Source organism: Artemia sp. Qi Xiang Cuo, chromosome 1 (assembly GCF_049724085.1).
Source record: "Artemia sp. Qi Xiang Cuo chromosome 1, ASM4972408v1, whole genome shotgun sequence".
NCBI lineage: Eukaryota > Metazoa > Arthropoda > Branchiopoda > Anostraca > Artemiidae > Artemia > Artemia sp. Qi Xiang Cuo.
In genome coordinates, this window is record NC_142794.1 from 78,640,716 (window position 1) to 78,660,298 (window position 19,583).

The 19,583-nt window shown below is 34.5% G+C and overlaps 1 protein-coding gene across 1 annotated transcript in view; it reads left to right on the forward strand.

Annotated features, from left to right (window-relative positions):
• Window positions 1-19,583, forward strand: part of LOC148956753 (uncharacterized) — a 142,603-nt gene that overhangs the window by 101,920 nt on the left and 21,100 nt on the right. The window contains exon 4 of the mRNA XM_089087217.1: window positions 9,535-9,723. Coding sequence (XP_088943343.1) covers window positions 9,535-9,723 — 189 coding nt within the window. The remainder of the gene's footprint in view (window positions 1-9,534; window positions 9,724-19,583) is intronic.

A 19,583-nucleotide genomic window follows, 5' to 3' on the forward strand; every position in this document is an offset into this window, starting at 1 on the left:
CATTTTCATTGGTAAAATTCAGAATTGAGCTAACTTTTTTCTCTTCTTTAAGAAAATTCAGAAGAGAACTTGAACATTTTGCACTTCTTTGAGAAAGCTCTGAATTAAAGTGGAGTTCCTTATCTTCATGTTGAATATTCACAATCAATGTATAACTTTTCTATCTTCTATGAAAAATTTTTAACATAACTTTAAATTTTTTATCTCTGAGAAAAATCATAACTGAATTTAAGAAAAAGTATAAATAAAGTGAAACTTTTGATCTTCATAGAAAATAATAACAATCATAGTATTACTTTTTCCATCTTTCATCTAAAAATTTAGAATAGAACTTTAAATTTCTTTATTTCATTGTGGAACTTAAAACTGAAGTGGAAGATTTTTATTTTCTCTGGAGAAATTGGAATTGAAGTGTGTTCCTTGGTAAAGTTCAGAAGAGAACTTGAACTTTTCTGCACTTCGTTGAGAAAATTTTAAATTGAACTAGAACTTTTTATCTTCCGTGAAAATATTCACAAGTATGGTATTACTTTTTCTATCTTCCACCGAAAAATTTAGAATTGAACTTTAAATTTCTTTATGTCCTTGTGTAATTAAGAACTGAAGTGGAAGATTTTTATTTTCTCTGGTGAAATTAGAATTGAATTGTGTTCTTTAGTAAAATTCAGAAGAGAACTTGAACTTTTCTTCACTTCGTTGAGAAAATTGTATAATTGAACTAGAACTTTTTATCTTCCGGGAAAATATTCACAAGGATGGTATTACTTTTTCTATCTTCCACCGAAAAATTTAGAATTGAACTTTAAATTTCTTTATGTCCTTGTGAAATGAAGAACTGAAGTGGAAGATTTTTATTTTCTTTGGAGAAATTAGAATTGAATTGTGTTCTTTGGTAAAATTCCGACGAGAACATGAACTTTTTTATCTTCTGTGAAAAATTTGGAACAGTATTTTAAATTTTTCATCTCTTCGAGAAAATATTCACAGGTATGGTATTACTTTTTCTATCTTCCACCGAAAAATTTAGAATTGAACTTTAAATTTCTTTATGTTTTTGTGAAATATAGAACTGAAATGGAAGTTTTTTATTTTCTCCGGTTAAATTAGAATTGAATAGTGTACTCTGCTAAAATTCAGTAGATAACTTCAATTTTTCCTCACTTTGTTTATCAAAATTGTAATGTAACTAAAAACTTTCGTCGTCCGTCAAAATATTCAGAAGTATGGTAATACTATTTCTTGCTTCCATAAAAAAATATTGGATTAACCATTAAATGTCTCTATGATCGTTTGAAATAAAGTACTGAAACGGAAGATTTTGATTTTCTCTTGTGAAATTAGAAGTGAAATGTGTTCTTTGGTAAAATTCAGAAGAGAACTTAAATTTTTCTTTACTTCGTTGAGTAAATTTAAAATTGAACTAGAACTTTTTATCTTCCTGGAAAATATTCACAAGTATGGTATTACTTTTTCTATCTTCCACCGAAAAATTTAGAATTGAACTCTAAATTTCTTTATGTCATTGTGAAATAAAGAACTGAAGTGTAAGATTTTTGTTTTCTCTGCAGAAATTAGAATTGAATTATGTTCTTTGGTAAAATTCCGAAGAGAACTTGAACTTTTTTATCTTCTGTGAAAAATTTGGAACAGTATTGTAAATTTTTCATCTCTTCGAGAAAATATTCACAAGTATGGTATTACTTTTTCTATCTTCCACCGAAAAATTTAGAATTGAACTTTAAATTTCTTTATGTCTTTGTGAAATAAAGAACTGAAGTGGAAGTTTTTTATTTTCTCTGGTGAAATTAGAATTGAATTGTGTTCTTTGGTAAAATTCAGAAGAGAACTTGAATTCTTCTTCACTTCATTGAGAAAATTTAAAATTGAACTAGAATTTTTTATCTTCTTGGAAAATATTCACAAGTATGGTATTACTATTTATATCTTCCACTGAAAAATTTAGAATTGAACTTTAAATTTCTTTATGTGTTTGTGAAATAAAGAAATTAAGTGGAAGACTTTTATTTTCTCTTTATAAATTAGAATTGAATTTTGTTCTTTGGTAAAATTCAGTAGGGAACTTGAACTTTTCTTCACTTCGTTGAGAAAATTTTAAATTGAACTAGAACTTTTTATCTTCCGTGAAAATATTCACAAGTATGGTATTACTTTTTCCATCTTCCACCGAAAAATTTAGAATTGAACTTTAAATTTCTTAATGTCTTTGTGAAATAAAGAACTGAAGTGGAAAATTTTTGTTTTCTCTGGAGAAATTAGAATTGAATTGTGTTCTTTGGTAAAATTCCGAAGAGAACTTGTACTTTTCTTTCTTCTGTGAAAAATTTGGAACAGTATTTTAAATTTTTCATCTCTTCGAGACAGATCTGAGCTAAAGTGGAAAATTTTTATATTATTTGGAAAAATAGAAATGATCAATAACTAATTTCTTTTTCATTGAGAAAATTCAGTAGAGAACTTGAACTTTCCTTGACTTCGTTGTGAAAATTTTAAATTGAACTTTAAATTTTTTCATCTCTTTGAGAAAAGTCGGAACTGAATTTAAGAAAATTTAGAATTAAAGTGAAACTTTCTATCTTCATAGAAAATAATCACAATCATAGTATAACTTTTCCTAACTTCTATGGAAAAATTAGAACTGAATTTCAAATTTTTTATGTCTTGGTGAACTTAAAACTGACGTGGAAACTTTACCTACGAAATACTAAGAAATCTTAGCTCAGAAAAGCCTGAAATATCCAACTACTCATCCCAAACTAGAAGTTTCAGACAACAAACACATATGAGGACTAAGAATCCTAGCTCTGAAAATTCCAAAAAGCAAACTAAACCTCCCAAATCATAATTTTCTGAAAGCACACACCTATGAAAGGCTAAGAAATCTAGCTCATAAAAATAAAAAATAGCAAACCACTCATTCCCAACTCAAAGGTTTCAGTCAAAACACACCTAAGAAAGGCTAAGAAATCAAGCTAAGAAAAGTCAAAAAATAGCAACCCACACATCCAAAATCATTGGTTTCAGACACAACATACCTACGAAAGACTAAGAAATCTGGTTATGAAAAGTCAGAAATAACAAATTGCATACCTCAAATCATAAGTTTCAGACAACACACACCTATTAAATACTAAGAAACCATAGCTAAGAAAACCTTGAAATAGCAAGCTATCCATCCCAAACTATAGGTTTCAGACAACAAACACCTATGAGGGACTAAGAATCCTAGCTCTGAAAAGTCTAAAAAGCAAACTGCAAATCCCAAATCATAATTTTCTGACAGCACACACCTATGAAAGGCTAAGAAACCTAGCTCAGAAAAGTCAAAAATAGCAAATTAACCATCCCAGATCATAGGTTTCAGACAACACATACCTATGAAAGGCTAAGAAATCCAGCTCAGAAAAGTCAAAAATAGCAACCCACCCATCCCAAATCATTGGTTTCAGACAACACACATCAACAAAGGACTAAGAAATCTAGCTTAGAAAAGCCCAAAATAGTAATTTACATATCCCAAATCATAAGTTTCAGACAACATTCACCTACGAAATACTATGAAACCTTAGCTCAGAAAAGCCTGAAATAGCAAATTACACCCCTCAAATCATAAGTTTCAGACAACACACACCTACGAAATACTAGGAAACCTTAGCTCAGAAAAGCCTGAAATAGCAAACTACTCATCCCAAACTATAGGTTTCAGACAACAAACACCTATCAGGGACTATGAATCCTAGCTCTGAAAAGTCCAAAAAGCAAACTACAAATCCCAAATCATAGGTTTCAGACAACACACACCAACGAAAGACTAAGAACCTTATATCCCAAATCATAGGTTTCAGTCAACACACACCAACAAAAGACTAAGAAATCTAACTTAGAAAAGCCCGAAATAGTAATTTAAATATCCCAAATAATAACTTACAGACAACATTCACCTAAGAAAGACTATGAAACAATAGATCAGAAAGGCCTGAAAAAGCAAATTAGAAACCTCAATTCATAAGTTTCAGACAACACACACCTATGAAATACTAAGAAACCTTAGCTCAGAAAAGCCTGAAATAGAAAACTACTCATCACAAACTATAGGTTTCAGACAACAAACTCCTATGAGGGACTAAGAATCCTAGCTCTGAAAAGTCCAAAAAGCAAAACTACAAATCCCAAATCATAGGTTTCAGACAACACACACCAACGAAAGACTAAGAAATCTAGCTTAGAAAAGCCCTAAATAGTAATTTACATATCCCAAATCATAAGTTTCAGTCAACACAGACCTACGAAAAGCTAATAAATCTAGCTCTGTAAAGTCCAAAAGCAAACTACTCATCCCAAACTATAGGTTTCAGACAACAAAGACCTATGAAAGGCTAAGAAATCTAGCTCAGAAAAGTCAAAAATAGTAATTTACATATCCCAAATCATAAGTTTCTGACAACACACACCTATGAAAGGCTGAGAAACCTAGCTCAGAAAAGACAAAAATAGCAAACTACTCACCCCAAACTATAGGTTTCAGACAACAAACACCTATGAGGGACTAAGAAATCTAGCTCAGAAAAGCCCGAAATAGTAATTTACATATCCCAAATCATAATTTTCAGACAACATTCACCTACGATATACTAGGAAAGCCTATCTACGTAAATTATGATACATCAAAATACTCTTACCACGCGCGCAGTTTCATAAAACACACCCAAATGAGTGACTAAGAAAACTGGTTCAGAAAAGACCAGACAAGTAAGTTACATAACCCGAAACATGATTTTATGAAACCATAAACATATAGTCTAATAGGACAGCCTCGATCATAAGTGTCCGAAATAGCAAACTACTCATCCCAAACTAGAAGTTTCAGACAACAAACACCTATGAGAGACTAAGAATTCTAGCTCTGAAAAGTCCAAATAGCAAACTACACATCCCAAATCATATTTTTCTGACAACACACACCTATGAAAGGCTAAGAAATCCAGCTCAGAAAAGTCAAAATAGCAAACCACTCATCCCAAATCATAGGTTTCAGACAACACATACCTATGAAAGACTAAGAAATCCAACTCAGAAAAGTCAAAAATAGCAATCCCATACACCCCAAATCATAGGTTTCAGACAACATACATCAACGAAAGACGGGGCCCGGGGAGGGCCTTTGGGGGTCTGGGGGGCCGGATGGGAGCCCGGGGAACTTTTGGGGACCGGAGGGTTCCTTCAGGATTGGGGTATGGGGATCGGAGCCCTTTGGATCGGGGTAGGGTGATCGGGGCCCTTTGGGGTTGGGGTAGAGGACCTCACGACACTGTTCAAATAGAACTTGTTTACTATAACGACCAGAGAGTTTCACCCTCAAATCCTCTTCTAAAATCATCTTTTAAATCATCTTTTAAAATGTCTCTAACTGTTTCGCCGAAATAATTCCCTAAAACGGTTTCGCCCAAATAATCCCTAATCGTAGCTTCAGCGTATTCCTTTTGTTTTTGGCATCTCTGTGCATTCACATTTCAAATTTCTAGGAAACCCTTTCCTACGTTAATCTCTTCATCTCATAAATTTCCTAGCTACACTATTAAGGTTTCGTTAGAATATCAATTTATCTCTCCGACTTAAAGCTCAGTGAAGCCGTATTTAAAAATAGAATTTCTATCTCTTTAGACTCCCACATAATTCTAATTCCTGACAGTAAAGATCAATGAAGCCCTATATAAAAATAGAATATTAATTTTTCTCTCTGACCTAAAGAACGTTTATCCCTCAGACCTAAGATTAAAGAAACCATAATGTTTCTTAATTCCCCCTTCCTGAATCAATAAATTCCCCGCCGATTATGTAAATCAAGTTCTCAGGTTAGGTTAGCCTAAAGATCAATGAAGCCATGATTGTTTCTTAATTCCCCCTTCGTGGACCAGTAAGTTCCCCGCCGATTATGTAAATCAAGTTCTCAGATTAGGTTAGCCTAAAGATCAAATAAACCATAATGTTTCTTAATTCCCCCTTCGTGAATCAATAATTTCCCCGTCGATTATGTAGATCAAGTTCTCAGGTTAGGTTCGCCAAACAATCTCATAACATTCGCGTCGAGCATGTCCATTCTCAATGACAATAAACAGAGATAAAACAGGAACATAAATTGCTGTTGACATCCATAAATGTGAGAAAGTTTCTGTTTTTTCATTCTCACTGACAAAAACCATAAAAACAGACATAAATGTGAGAAAGTTCCTGTTTTTTCATTCTCACTGACAAAAACCATAAAACATCCATAATTTGATGTTGACAACAATGAAAAACATCAAATAAATTGACCAACACACATAACCGTCCAAGAAACAACCATAAAAGTGAGAAAATTCCTGGTTTTTCAAGTGAGAAAAATTCTGTTTTTTCATTCTCACTGACAAAAACCATAAACCACGTGGTCATGTCACGACCTCCTGACCCCTCTCTACTAAAAGGACCAATACTGCGCAGGTTCTAGCTTGCTGTTTTTCTGATTCCATCATTGACATGCAGAAGCATTTTCCACTTGGTTTTGAGCAAATCTTCTTCAAAATTTAAAGTTGCAGAAAATCTACTGTGCATCAAAGCATTGAAGGGAATTGTACCAGAAATGGCGATTGTCGGATTAAAATATTTGAGCGGATTCAGCAGAGATCTTAGGCATTGATTCGTGATTTAGTTTGCAAATTTGATTTGCAGCTTTTGATAGAAAGTGACAAATTTGAACAGCACATTGTTCAATATTTTGGTTCAGGATTTCCTCCTATCTTACTGATATGTACTTCAAATTTGGCACAAAATACAGGTCTTTGAAATTTTGCAGATTATCAGGCCGTGTTACTTCTATAGCAAATGGGTTAGTGCAAGCCAAAACATCTGCTTTGATGAGATTTGATATTGTTTCCTTCAAGCAGCTTTTCACCTTATTAAGAAGTAAATGAACTTGTGCCTCTCCACTTTGAAATTCTAAATTAAGTCGGTTCACCACTGTTAGAAGTTAACCAGGAAACATAATGTAATCTAAAGTCATCGATTGTTAGTGCGTTTTAAAGGGCATGAGTTGATGGTATATTATCTGCAAGATAAGATTAAAAATAAAAGTTAAATGTTCCTTATTGTTCTAGAAGACGTTAATCTATACTCTCCATCCCGGTCATCTCGTTGTGCTAGGGTAAATCCGACAGCGCTCAGCTATATCAGGAAATGCTTGGTAGTGTCTAAATTTTACTTTTCATTTTGGGCTAAACGCAATGAAACTAAGAAATGTCCTGACTGAACTGCGAAACTCACAGGTCTAAGACAACACACGTAGCAGCTGAGCAAAGGGTAAAAGAATGGCAGACACAACTGACAGTTACAAGCCATGGAAAGTCATCCTTCAAAGACTTTGCCAAGCCATATTGGGATCCTAGTATGATACTAGCATTGTCTGGAGCAAAGGCAACAATATTTGTCAGTTGTACTTTTTTCTTATGTTACTGAATTCATCTGCAATTAAATTCTTCAACCCTTTAGTTGTTGCATCTGGAAGTGAAAAAAACAATGCTCGAATGGTTTCTGCTCTTCCAGAGAACAATATCGACCAATTGTTATAAGAAATTTCATTGTTGTTTTGTCTGTCGATTCATCAATGATGATTGAGATCTTGGTCACTTTCAATACTGTAATGTATCTCGTATTCATGTGCTTTTCAAATTACATTTTTTATTATTGTGGTTGTATTGTCCGTGCCTAGGTCATAAGATGAACAGTTGGTTTGTCTTTTTCTTTTTTTTTCTGACTGCTTCATTTACTTCTTAACTTTCACTGCAACTGGTGTCCTCATCCATGTGTCTTACTTTTCAAGTCAGTGGCAGTTTCTTCCCTGGAGGAGCCTTAAACGATCCATCTGACTCTTCAAAAGAGTTAGTGTTGTAACACTAACAGTAACACTATTAATGTTAAAATCCCTTTCTTGTCCAGAATTTTATTGAGTATCTGATTTAACTATATCACAACCTGGATTTCTTGACTGTCCTCTTATGACAAAATGGTGGAGATATAATGTTCGTACTAGAACTCTTTACAATATAAGCATCCTGCGTCACAAACGTCTGTATACTCGATTTTACACATTTTTCTTCGACAGAATAAGCCATCCCTGTCACTTCTTCGACAGCCTCACTTGCAGAATTCTCACTTGCAGAAATAATGTTTGTACTAGAACTCTTTTCAACAGAAGCATCCTGCGTCACAAAGGTCTGAAGACTCAATTTGACAGACTTTTCTTCGACAGAATAAGCTACCCCTGTCACTTTTTTAATAGCCTCACTTGCAGAATTCTCACAAAGCTGTTCATACAAATTTGTGGTTTTAGAAGGAACAATAAACGGGACTGGGATAGAACTCTTCGCTAGTTTTTTGAATAGTTTTCTCTTTACTGACTAATTCTTTGTCTAGCAGCAGGGTATTTTTATAATTTCCAGAGCTTCAGTTAACTTCCCATCCACTCTACGCTCAACAAGTATTTCAGATTTTGGGTTTGGAATAAGTATTCGTATTTTCAATCTGAAGTGTAGGCCTTCGAAATTCATCGAGAATTGTGAAACCAACTTCTTTTAAACCAGACTCATCTGAATTTCCAGACAAATAACACAGTAATGACCTTGAAATGGGAGCTACAAAATACGTCTCCAGGGTATAATTTAGGGTAGGAGCTAATTCCTGAATGTTTGATTCTCCTAGAGCAACTATTTTTCCAGATAGTGAAAAACCCTTCAGCTGGAATTATACCTCATCCAGAGTTTAGCCCATCTCTGCGTATTATAGGAGTTGAAGACTAGAAATATGTTTATAACCTACCTACTTAGACGTTAGGCTGTGAATATAGGCTAAAATAGAAATAATATAATATATTTTCTGCACCTACAACAAACATAAAATTAAGCCGTGTGTCGTAGATCCTACGACTGCTCTCTGTTATATTTTCCTTAAATTGTCTTCTTTATTAATATAGGTAGCACAGTTTACAGTTATCTGTCCTGATCGCCTATTTTTATGTACAATAAATTTGCTATCCACTGACAATCAAGTCTGTTGAATAGCATTTTCATTAGAATTTACCTCCCTGTATTCAAAAGGTGGAACGCAAACATAGTAAAATCGCAAAATCTAATGATAAAGTCACCAAATTTTAGGTAAAATCACCAAAAATCACCAGATCGCCAAAAATCACCAAACAAAAAAAAATCACCAAATTCGGGATAAACCACCAGCGGTGGCATCCCTGGCCATGGGCGCAATATGGAAAAAGTAAAATATTTTTAATGGAGATGGTATATTACGTAGTGATTTGCATGGCAGAAACTTAGGAAAGAAACCATCTTTTTAATACAGACAACCCTAAGTTATAACTGTAATTCGGGGTATCGGACAGTAATCGACAGGAATATTTGTTTTACCGCCGGAAAATTGAGAGTAGTTCCATCAGAATTGCAATGCTTAGTTTAGAATCGTATGTGCTTTTTTTAGACTGATATTCCAAGCTTCATTGTTGAAGAGCTGCTCCCCCTAAAATTGACAAAGTACGAATCATCGCTTCGATTAATGCTAGAAGAACAAGACTCAAAAGTTATCCTTTTACTGGACGGATTAGATGAATTAAATCGCCAACGTAGGAAAGCCGTGATCGACTTGTTGAAAGGAAAGTGCTTAGGAAAGGTAACTTTGATTTTGTGAAATTCACTACTTGAATTAGGTTTCTAGTTTTGTTCTTACTCTTATTACTATTAAACACAAGGAGGCTGCCTTCTTTTTCAATCCACACAATTAACGCCAAAATTTCGCTAGTTCTTTTCTGAAAACATTTTTGGGTGAAACAAATATGGTTAGTCGGTAATTCCAAGTGATTTGCTTGCTGATTGTCTTTCAAAACATTTACACGGAAAATTTACTGTCTAAGGCAAATACACATCAATAAATTCTTTTATTTTTGAGGTGCTGCGATCCCGCAGCGCCTCAATTTTTTTCCGTCAATTTTTCCTCAATTGTTTCCTCTAATTTGTATCTCTTTCTAATTGCCTTTGTGTTTGAACATTAATTATTGAATTATTTTGGGCAGAAAGTGAAACTTTAGTGTAAACAATGGTTTGTACCCCCCCTCCCTTTTAGAAAGAATAAGTTCTGAGCATTTTTTTATGTTGCGATTTACTTTTATTTGAAATAAGCTGTTATTTGTTTTTTTTTTATTTCTGTTTATTTTCTATACCAAACCTAGTATTGCCCTGAATGCAAGTGGTCCACACCTGCTTTATTCCCAATATGTATATTAAGGTTTTGCTTTGCATAAAAATACATTTAAAAAAGGGCTCATTTATGAATATTTGCCTTACAAACAAAATAGAGTTTGGGGTCTGGAATATCTAATATGACTTTTACGTTAATCATTTTGTAGTTTTCAAGGGTAGTTTTCGACCAATCTATTTCATCGCAGTATATCCATGACTTCTCCCTCTTTTGTCCAGGTAAGTGTAGGAATAGGATGTCTTATGTTTTTAAGTTATTTCTGCTGTAAGGGGGGAGCTGTGTACATCACCGTTAATATCTGATGACGCCTCAGATGAATCGACACATTTAAATGATCTTAAAAATAATTTTATTGTATGCAGTTTACTGTTTTCCATCTTTAGGAAAAATTTTCGATTTTTTTTCCTTTTTTTATTTTTTTTTCATTTTCTTTATTAGATTTTTTTATATGTATTTTAGTGAAAAAGAACGCGATGCAGTTATGCAGTTTTTTTCAGTGGCGAGTACTAAATTTTCAAAAACGGAATGTGGGTAGAAAATGAGCAAAAAAAAAGCTAAAATACATATGGTAGCAAACAGCTTAAGAAGGTGTAGCCATCCCTTGAAAGTTGTTTTGGGAATCAGAAAATTGTTAACGTTTGGAAATTTATATATAGTAAAAATTTAGTTTACAATATACTAAATCGTCTATACATAAAAAAATCGACTACTACTAATATTAGAAAGAATAATATAGTTGTTGCCAATTAAATTTGAACTTAATCCAATGGTAGCCGTTCAGTAGAGATAGGCTTTCAAGGATCTGGAAGAGATAGCATATTAAAATAACACGTACAATAAAAAGGATGGCTGCACACATACTTCAGAAATGCACAAGCGCTGCAGACAGATGACCAACATAGATACTGAGGCAATTAAAGAAACGTCTGACAGAAAGCTTTAAGTTTTATATGAGAACAAAAACATTAGGAATAGCATTGGGTTTTCAAAATATAAAAGAAAAATTTACAGAATGCAACAAAAATGTGTTTTAATGCATTTGTTACTTTTTTACTAGCCAAACAAAAATTTCGGGGGGGGGGGTCAAAACTGAGTGTTTTTTGCATATGGCCTACTATTTGCATCTTTAGAAAAGAATAAGCCACCGTGCAAAATTATGACCTCTGAAACCATAAAGATCAATATAGCTTGTAGCTTGTTGTGTAGTATCTTTTTGTTACCTCTAAATCGACTGGCTAGCTCATAAATTTCACGTGAATGTGCTTTGGCACTCATCGGACTGAACCTGTTTTTATGCACCCGAAAAGAACAGAAAGGTTTCATTGATACGGTGTAATCTCTTTTGTTACTTATAGCGGATGACATAACTTAAAAGTTTCCATTTAAATGTTCCCTCTCCCAATATTCTAGAACAAAAAGCTCCATCGATCACCCGAAGAAAAAAAAAATAACACATATAAGTATATGTAACATATACTTACAGAAAAATGGACCACCACGCGGCAGTATGGCTTCTGAAAAAGCTAATCAATTTAATATGTTTTACGATAGTTTAAATCGATTGTCTGTCATAGAATTTCATTCAATAGCATTTGGCTATCTTCAGGCCCAAACTAGAGTTTAGCACGACAAAATGGCAGACACAAAACCGTCGCTTTGCTTTGGCACAATTTATTTTGTATAGAAGGTGTCGTCACTGAAAAATTGGCATGGATCTCTTTCGATTGGAAATTAATAGTTCTAGTGCCCTTTTCAAGAACCAAAAGTGATTGGAGTGTGACCCGCCCCCTCTTACACCCAACAATTCACCCAAAAAATTAGTTGAAAAGTGGACCTTTCAACTAATGTTTAGGGAAGTGCTGAACTAAATAAAAACATATTATGTGCACACAGGTTGTAAAAAGGGCGTAACTCAAGAAATAGTGACTGTATTTATTTGGAACTTTCAGGAAATGATGGGGGGAATGATCAATTGACCAAAAAGGCAATATTTGCACGTTACTACTACTACTGCTTTAACAAAAACTACTACTTCCTCCAATACTACTACTACCAATACTACCACTACAACTACTGCCTCTATAGCACGCATGGGCGCCCATAAGCTGAATTCCAGGGGGGGGGCAAACCTCATCTAATTGGCACTTTTAATGCTATATAATAGAAATCTCAGAACAAAAATATAAAAATTAGGCAGCATCATTCAGCCGGGGGGGGGGGGGGGGAGCCCCCCCCCTGCCCCCCCATATGGGCGCCCATGATAGCACGTACAACCAAGGCTCAAGATATTGAAGTGAAAATTTGAGGAAGTGTTGAGGGGAACGTTGAACTAAATCTAAACATACCTTGTGCATACAGATTATCAAATCTTCCAGGGCATCATGAGGTTCATGTTCAACTGACGAAAAGGCAACATGACCATGCTACTATTGCTGTTAGTACTGCTGCTATTGCTGTTCATACAACATACAACCCTTAGCTATCATATTACTGATGTTATTCATACTATATATATATATATATATATATATATATATATATATATATATATATATATATATATATATAGCTGCTGAAGGTGTATTAGGGAAGAAAGCTAGAACTGCAGCTAAGAATATTAGTGAAAAAGCTTTATGTTTAATAGAAAGGAGAAAGGACTTGTACAAGAATTATCTGAGTGATAGATCGCATGAAAACAAAAGAAATGTAAGGAAAGTGGAGAAAGCATTGAAATATGAACTAAGGAGGTGTGAAGTGGAGGCCATGGATAAAATTGCCGAGGATTTAGAAGATGCAGCTAGACGGCATAATAGTAAAATATTGTACTGGCACGTTAACAAATTGAGAGGTAGTAGTCAATCCGGACTTGTCCCAGTTAAAGATAGGAATGAGGTGGCAATTAGCGATAAGGAAAAAGCTAAAGCGAGATGGGCCGAACATTTTGAGAACTTGCTTAACCGAGATAGAGTTGCAGGAAAAAACATAGAGGAAAATGAAAAAGTTTGTGATACCTTGGATGTGAAAGAAGATTTTTTTTGTGAGGAGGAATTAGCAACAGTAATAAAAGGATTAAAGAATAATAAGGCTCCAGGTGCTGATAGGGTGGTAAATGAGTTTCTTAAATATGGTGGCTCTGAGGTTAGAAATAAGTTATTGAAGATTATGATTATGATTTTTGAAAAAGGGGAAGTACCTAGCAATCTTAGGAAAACCTTGATTAAACCAGTGTATAAGAAAGGTGATTAGAGTGAGTCTGATACTTATCGAGGCATCAGTCTGGTCTCTGCAGGTAGCAAATTGCTTAGTAATATGATACTTTTTAGACTGACAGATGCCGTAGACAAAGTTTTAAGAGAAGAGCAGTGCGGTTTTAGAAAAGGTAGAGGATGTGTTGACCAAATTTTCACTCTTAGACTAATAATTGAGAAGTGCCTAAGTTTTCAAACACCTTTGGTCCTCAGTTTTATAGATTATAAGCAAGCGTTCGATTCTGTTGATAGAGGAGCTTTAGTAAAGGTTTTCTCCTTGTATGGTATACCAGACAAATATATAAAAGTGATTAGTGCTATGTACGAGAATAAAACTGCTGCGGTTAAGGTAGGAAATGAGGTTAGCAGCTGGTTTTGTATTAAATCAGGAGTTAAGCAGGGTTGTGTTCTATCCCCCTTTATATGGATTATTTTGATGGACTTCGTTTTAAGGAGCACAGGAAGCCAATGGGAGACCATGGAATGACATGGGGAAGGAAAAGTCTCCCGAACTTAGATTGTGCTGATGATTTAAGCATCCTAGATGAAAGTGTGAGCAAAATGAAAAAAGTTTTAGAGGTTTTGCGAGTTCAAGGTGCTAGTATTGGTTTGAAAATTAATGTTAGGAAGACTAAGTCACTAAGGCCAGGAATAAGTGAAGATGAAAAGGTGACGTTGGGTAATGAAAAGATTGATCAGGTGGGCAGCTTCACTTACCTTGGTAGTATTATTAGTAAAGATGGTGGGAGCAGTGAAGATGTTAAAAATAGAATAGCCAAGGCTCAGGGTGTTTTTTCACAGTTAAAAAAAAGTTTGGAATAATAGGAAGATAGGTCTGCAAACTAAGATTAGAATATTAGAGGCTACAGTGATGACAGTGGTTAATTATGGCTCTGAAGCATGGACGCTCCGAAAAGCGGATGAAAATTTGCTAGATGTTTTCCAGAGAAATTGCCGACAGATTGTTCTGGGTACCCGGGTGACTGACCGTATTTCAAACAGTAGGCAGTACGAAAATTGTGGTTCAAGACCGCTCTCTAGGTCTATAATGAAAGGAAGGTTGAGGTGGTTAGGGCATGTTGTGCGGATGAAGGATGACAGATCGCCGAAGATTGTTCTTTTCGGCCACCCGTCTAGGGCTAAACGGAAAGCAGGTCGTCCTCGTCTAGGGTGGGAGGACGTCATAAAGAAAGATTTAAAGGAAATGGGAACTTCGTGGGCGGGTGTAAAAAGGGAGGCTTTGAATAGATTGGGGTGGAGGAGGAGCGTGCGTAGCTGTGTTGGCCTCAGGCGGCTTGGTGCTGCGATGAGTTGTTAGTAGTAGTAGTATATATATGTATATATATATATATATATATATATATATATATATATATATATATATATATATATATATATATATATGTATATATATATATATATAAGGGTTGTATGTTGTATGAACAGCAGTAGTAATAGCAGTAGTAGCATGATACAGTCACTATTTCTTGATTTATGCCCTTTTTACAACCTGTATGCATATAATGTGTTTTTTTTTCAGTTCAACACTTAACTCAACATTATCTGAAAGGTTCACATGAATACTCTTATTCCTTTTGGACACTAAAGGTCCGACATTCCCACCTTTATCAATAGCAAATACTATATGGAAATAGTGCGTGAATTGCATAACTTACACCTCTTGCCCCGAGGACTGTGGGGGACATCCCAAAAGACATAGTTACTCGACCTTCCAACTATTCTGAACAAAATTAAAATCTCAAAAATTTGATCTGATTTTTTTGGGTGAATTGTTGGGTGTAAGAGGGGGCGGTTCGCATTTTAATCACTTTTGATTCTTGAAAAGGCCACTAGAACTATTAATTTCCAATCGGAAGAGATCCATGCAAATTTTCTGTGACGACTCATTTTATACAAAATAAATTGTGCCAAAGCAAAGCGACGGTTTTGCGTCTGCCATTTTGTCGTGCTAAACTCTAGTTTGGGCCTGAAGATAGCCAAAATGCTATTGAATGAAATTCTATGACAGACAATCGATTTAAACTATCGTAAAACATATTAAATAGATTAGCTTTTTCAGAAGCCATACTGCCGCATGGTGGTCCATTTTTCTGTAAGTATATGTTACATATACTTATATATATATATATATATATATATATATATATATATATATATATATATATATATATATATATATATATATATATATATATATATATATATATATATATATATATATATATATATGTATACTACTACTACTACTACCGGTACCACTACTTCTACTACTGCCGCTGTTACTGTGATACCAGTACTACTAAGGAAAAAAGGTACGCAAATGAAAATTTGAGAAAATATTGACGAGAAATTAAAAGTAAATCAAAACACACTAAATGCATGCAGATTCTAGAGAGTCCGCATCAAGGAATATATTAGGGTATTAAACAGGATATTTTATGGAATGCTTAAAAGTGAAGATCAAATGACCAAAAAGCAGTGTGTACACGCTACTACTACTTCTGCTACTACCACTGCATATAATACTAGTACTGCTTCTACTGTAACTACTACTTCTATTGCACCTACTACTAAGGCTAAGAGTATTGAGATGGAAATTTTAGGAAGCGTTGAATGGGAAGCTGAGCTAAATTAAGATACACTATGAGCATACAGGGTACCAAAAGGACATATCAGGAATATCATAGCAACGACTATTTGTATCAAATTGAAATTTCCAGGACTTGATGAGGGAGATGCTCAACTGAACAAAAGGCAATATTTAATACTATTGCTGCCACTAGTAGACCTACTAGTGCTATTACTGTTAATACTATTAATAGTCCTACAACTAGTGTTACTAGTACTCCTACTACTACTACTACTACTGTGATCACTATTACAACTATGGCTAAGGGAGTGAAGATAAAATTTTCAGGAAATATTGAGGAGAAAAGTTGAACTGAATCTCGACGCCCCATCTGCAATCAGGTTCTCAAAAGGGCGTATTTATGGTAACTTAGGAACGGCTTCTTGTGCGAAATTGAAACTTACAGAGCTTCTTGTGAGGGATGTTTAACTCACCAAAATGCAACATTTTTATCTTAATACTACTTATTACTACTACTTACTATGCTATACTACTATACTACTACTTATTCTTCTACTACTACAACTACTACTACAACTACTACTACTGCTGCTACTACTGTTACTATTACTACTACTACTACTATTACTATTATTACTAATACTATTACCACTAATACTATTACAACTGCTACTACTACTACGGGTATTACTACTACTGTTACTACTACTGCTGGTAGTACAGATACTGCAGCTAAAGGTATGGGTGTTGAGGCAAAAATTTTGGATAATGTAAAAGCAACGTTCAACTAAATCAAAACGCACTATGCACATAGAGGATGTCAAGAAGACGTATCAGCAAAACCTCAAGAATGGTTTATGGTATTAAGTTGAAACTTACAGCGCGTGTTGTGGGGGTGAAAAAACTAAAGGCACTATGTGCATACTACTACCAATGTTACTACTAGTCTTGCTACTGCTCAGACTAAGACTATTAAGGTGAACCTTTCAAGGAATGTTTAGGTGGATGTTGACATAAATCATACGAACTATGAGCATATAGATTTTCAAAAGGGTGTTCTAGTAATATTTTGGGAACGGCTTACGGTACTAAGTTGGACTATCAGGTGATTTTGTGGCAGATTTTGAACTAGCAAAAAGGCACTATGTGTGTACTAATAATACAACTATTACAATTGTCGTAACTACTTGGGATAATACTAAGGTGAAACTTGTAGGGAATGGTTAGGGGGAGTTTCAGTTAAACGAAAAAAAATACATGCATTCAGATTTTCAAAAGGGTATATAAGCAATATAATAGACAGCGCAACGCTAACATAATTTTTTTAAGGAGCTCATTCGATTGGAAATTAAAAGTTCTAGTACCCGTTTTAAGAGTCAAAGGTGATTGGAGGGCAAGTAGTCCCCCTTCCAAGTTCATAAATTCTCCAAACATCTCCAATCAAAATTTCGAGATAGCCATTTTGTTCAGCATAGTTTAAATGTCTAGTAACAATGTCTCTGGTGATATTGAGGATGTCACCCCCCACAGTATTCAGTGCAGGATTTATAAGAGATGCAATTTACCCAAAGCTTATACATAGTATTTTTTATCGGTAAATACTGCATGTTTGACATTTGATGTTCAAAAAGACCGAGTGTGTTCAAGTGAAGCTTTCAGAGAATGTTGAGGAGAGTGTTGACTTCAATAAAAAAAGTGGTATGTGGGCACAGGTTGTCAAAAGGCGGGAACTCGGGAATGACTGAGGCTATTAAGCTAGAGCTTTGAGGGAATGATAAGGGCGATGATAAATTGACCAAAGGAATGTTGAGGGTGATGTTGGACTAATCAAAAGGTACTATGTGTTTGGTACAGCTATAACTACTATTACGACTTCTACGACTATTACTTCTACTAAGATTAAGGGTATTAAGGTATAACTTTCAGGGAACATTTAGGGGGTATTTAAGTAAATCAGAACACCCTGGGTGCATTCAGGTTGCCAAAAGGATGTATGAGCATTTTCTCAGGAATAGCTTGAAGAATTAAATTGAAACTTTTAGGGCGCATTGAGAGGGACGTTGAAATAACCAAAAGACATTCTGTGCATACTACTACTACTGCTACTATTATTAATATTATTACTACGACTACTAATACTTAGGCAAAGTGTAGGAATTTGAAACTTTCAGGGATGTTTAGGGGATCTTTAACTAAAAAATATCACATTCTTTACAAGCAGGTTGTCAAAAAGGCATATCAGCAGTATCCCCAGAATGGTCTAAGGTATCAAGTCTAAACTTTCAGGACATGTTAAGGGGGACGTTGAACCAGGCAAAATGAAAAATGGGTATGGTATTACAATTACAAACATTACTACTGCTACTACTACTGCGACTGCTATTGCTACACCTTATCACTATTATGACTACTGCTAGTGCTACTGAAGATAAGGGAATTACAATGAAACTTTTAGAGAATGTTGAGAAAATGTTTCACTAAAGCGAGACACGCTATGAGGATGCAGGTTATTAAAAGGTCGTAACAGCTGTATCTCAAGAACAGCCGTAGAGTATTACGTTGAAACTCTCAGTGCATGTTAAGGGGGATGTTAAACCAACCAAAAGGTATTATATGTATACTACCCAACTAAATCTACTACTACTATCAACACTCAAATTAAGGCTAGGAGTGTTAAGGAGACATTTTGAGAAAATATTGGGGGATATATTAAATTAAATTGAAACACGCTGTATGTATGCCGGCTGTCAAATGGCCGTATCAGCAGAATACAAAGGACGGCTTAGAGTATTATGCAGGAACTTTCAGAACATGCTGAAGAGTATTTTCAGCTAATACAAATGCACTATTTACATACCAGAGCAGAAAAGGTATCTATAAAACAACAACTCTTTAGCGTTTTTAGACTGTGGAAACGATCTTTCTTTAAATGTTGATTCTAATTTTATGCAATATTTTAGGGTCTGGGCTTACCACTGAAAAGAAATATACTTAATGACTATTTCGGAAAAATCCTCCTTTCCAAATATGTTTTAGTATATAAATTGGTTCTAATTGGTAATCCACAATCAGAGACAAAATTAGATCTCAGCTTGCTTTTTTTATAAGTTCAGACTATTATTTGTTTTTAATATTATCTTATATAAAATATCAAATTTATTTTTGAAGATTTTATCAGTAAAATATGTATGTGAACCGTCTTTTTTAGACACTCAGGTTCGGCACATGATAGGTTAGGCTCTGATTCTCCCCCCTCCCCCCATGTTTTACATTTTTGAGAAAAAAGTCCATTCGGGTCAAAAGTTTGCTTATGCATACAAAAATCTTACACTAATAACAATGACATAACCATATTCTGCAATTTCACATCTAAACATTTCCTAACTAGCTATTAATCGGGTTTAGATATCTTAAAA